General features: G+C 38.9%; 1 protein-coding gene across 1 annotated transcript; it reads left to right on the top strand.

Moving 5' to 3' along the window:
- Positions 1 to 1,102: 1,102 nt before the first annotated feature.
- Positions 1,103 to 2,162, top strand: MYB80 (myb domain protein 103). Its single transcript, XM_079051280.1, has 2 exons — positions 1,103 to 1,365; positions 1,460 to 2,162. Exons 1-2 carry the CDS (start codon positions 1,103 to 1,105, stop codon positions 2,160 to 2,162), a joined length of 966 nt encoding a protein of 321 aa, XP_078907406.1.
- Positions 2,163 to 3,405: the final 1,243 nt, after the last annotated feature.

Below are 3,405 nucleotides of genomic sequence, written 5' to 3'. Positions count from 1 at the left end.
ACAGTAATTTCATGTCTACAAAAGATATCCAATAGTCTTAATAAGCTTTGAACTGTGTGACAATTTATTAGCAAAACGCCACATTAAAACAACATGTATGTCGCCAGTTGTGATATACAGTTACTACAATTACTAAAAAAATGTGTCAACTGACGGCTTAAAACCACAATATTGGATAAAATGAATGATTATTCCAACAAAATTCCCTACCCAATAGTCATACATTTATGATACGGCCACATTGTTTCATATCATACAAACACTAAATTTTAAAATAATCATAAGGCCCATACAATAACATCGTCTTCATCATATTTTCAATGAAAAAAAACATATCATTAGGCATATTGTCACATTTTTATGGTGTGTCCGATGATATTTTTGTATAAGTGAGGGCACACACGTACGGGACCAGCAACTCTTGCAGGAAAGCTTTGCAATGCAAAGAAACAAGAATATTAATTCTTGAGAAAATATTCATGTTCTACCAATAAACAAAACATGCATGTATGAGCAGGCACACGTGCACCTGGAAAACCTTAACTTTCGTTCGTTGCCACTTTTGTATGACCAGATCGGTAAGCCACCCAACTCTCTGCAGAAAGCCAAACGGTCAACCATGGACACACATACGTACGTAGACACACACATGAGAGAGAGAGAGAGAGAGAGAGAGAGAGAGAGAGAGAGAGAGAGAGAGAGAGAGAGAGAGAGAGAGAGAGGGTTGACCAAGTGTTTTATGAGTGAGCTACCTGCCAATGTCTCACACGCTCTACGGCGTTGAATTCTTTATTCACAAATCACAAAGTCATGCACCTTTTATGCTAATCATTCAATGACCTCCATTTCTATACTTAAATACCTCACCCAACCACAAAATATATATATTTAATCATACACATTCTTGATGGAGAATAAATTTTCAACTTAACAAAACCTTCATATTTCCTCTCCATTCCACACATATCCTCTTTCTCTTCTCCTTCTTCTTTCCCCTATTACTTTTTTTATAAGTTTTTAATTCCATATCAAAAACAGAAAAATCTGTAAACTTGCTGGCTGTTGCTTTCTAATTATAAAGAAAAGAAAAGGGGAAGAAGGGATGGGTAGAATCCCATGTTGCGAAAAGGAGAGTGTGAAGAAGGGTCAGTGGACCCCTGAAGAAGATCACAAGTTGTCTTCCTATATCGCTCAACATGGGACTCGTAACTGGCGCCTTATTCCCAAAAATGCAGGCCTCCAAAGATGTGGGAAGAGCTGTAGGTTACGTTGGACTAACTACCTACGCCCTGATCTAAAGCATGGACAATTCTCCGATGCTGAAGAACAAATCATTGTCAGGCTACATTCTGTTCTAGGCAACAGGTACAAATTAACAGCACTTATGATGTATGTATGTGTGTGTATGCATTCTCATGAGAAAAATCTGAGAGATTGTACCTATACGATGCAAGTACAGGTGGTCCGTGATAGCCGCACAGCTGCCAGGACGAACAGACAATGATGTGAAGAACCATTGGAACACGAAACTGAAAAAGAAGCTCTCAGGTATGGGAATCGATCCAGTTACGCATAAGCCTTACTCCCACCTCATGGCAGAGATAGCCACCACTCTCGCACCTCCACAGGTGGCTAACCTCGCAGAAGCAACTCTCGGATGTTTGAAAGATGAGATGCTTCATCTCCTAACCAAGAAGCACATAGATATTCAATTCCAATCCCCTACTCATGCTCCTGCACCACCACAAAATGCCTCCACATCACCTTCTTATAATATTACTTCTAAGCATGAAGCAAATGATGATCATGATACGATTGAAAAGATCAAGCTTGGATTATCAAGGGCAATCATACACGAGCCACAGACAACCAACAAACCTTGGGACGCTAACGGAGCATCATCTGCAAACTTTCCTGGATTTCATTACGCCCTTCCATCGTTTGGTCATGAAGGAGACGGATCTCCCTGGAGTCAGAGCATGTGCACTGGTAGCACATGCACGGCAGGTGACCAGCAACCTCAGTTTCATTCAAAGTTAGCCGATGGTAACGCCGATGACTCTGAAGGAGAAAAAGATACAAGAAATGTTTCAAGTATGTTCAGCCCCGACTGTGACTTGTGGGATCTACCTTCCAACGATCTCATGAATCCTTTAGTTTAGATAAGATCCAATATTGGAAAAAGCAGAATAATAAATCCACATGTTCCTTAATATACACAAGTATCAAAGAAGAAGCTCGTCTTATCCCTCTACGCTGCTAAAAATCTTGAATCTTTTTTTTAACGGCAAAAACTAAAATAAATAAAAGGCTCGAAAATAGTGAGGAGCTAGGGTAAATGCAAACTTGAATCTTTAAGAGCATGCATCCACAATACATAGTAGGATGTCATGGCGATAATCAATGTATATGAAATTCAGTGGTTGTTGAAGTATTTAACCGTAAAAATGAATCTTCTTTAATACAAAGTTGACAAAACTGCAAAAATGGTCACTGTGGTATGCATATTTTCCAAGGTTTGGTCCAAACCTTGATTTTTTTGGTTTCATGATCCTTTGGCCTGGTTTGTATGTGGAAATGGTCTCCCGACTTAACTCCCGTTAAATTGTTGTTGTTAACCCAATCATGTGCCTTCCACGTGAGGGCATTTTTGTCTTTTCAACTTTTAGGGACCATTTTTACAGATGGAAAATATATTATACCCTTTAAATGTGCCCCACCGTTGTTATCTTCCCCAACATCTTTCTCAACGACTCTTTTCCTCCCCTTCTTCTTCTTAAGCTCTTACAATAACAATGGTGTTTTGTTTTTGTGGAAAGATTGTTGTAGTGAAAACTTCACGGACCCCAGTGAATCCGGAAAGGAAACTTTTTGTATGCCCTACGAATGATTCTGTTTGTGGGTTTATCGGGTGGCTTGAACCGCCAATGTGTGCTAGGGCTAAAGTCATCATACCTGGTCTGCTAAGAAATTTGAACTCAGTGCAGGAACGGTGCAATCAGTTGGTTAGAAGTGTCAACATGCTAGAGGAACAGTGCAAGGGATTGATAAGCAAAAACAATATCTTGGTCGCAAATTGCAATGCATTGAAGAATGAATCTTTGAAGCTGAAAATCTGTCTATTTGGAAGTTAGTTTTTTTGTGATTGATATATTTGGTATTTGGTATGTGTAGGGGTTAGGGTTAGACAAATGGGGGGGGGGGGGTGTTGATCCAGGGATGAAGGGTATTAGTAGAAAATGGGGTTCTTTTGTTGTAAGTTGATTTGATCATGTTTGTAATGAATTATGTTGTTAATGATATATATGGTAGGTATGAAAGTATGATATATGCATGTAATGAATAGATTTGTATAATATATATGGTATGAAAGTATGACCAAAATGTATAAAAATAAGAACATTA

This window comes from Lactuca virosa, chromosome 5, assembly GCF_052849685.1.
Source record: "Lactuca virosa cultivar CGN04683 chromosome 5, Lactuca_virosa_CGN04683_v6, whole genome shotgun sequence".
In the NCBI taxonomy this organism is placed as follows: Eukaryota; Viridiplantae; Streptophyta; class Magnoliopsida; order Asterales; family Asteraceae; genus Lactuca; species Lactuca virosa.
The sequence above is the reverse complement of the archived record's forward strand: the minus strand, read 5'-3'. Positions and strand labels throughout refer to the sequence as shown.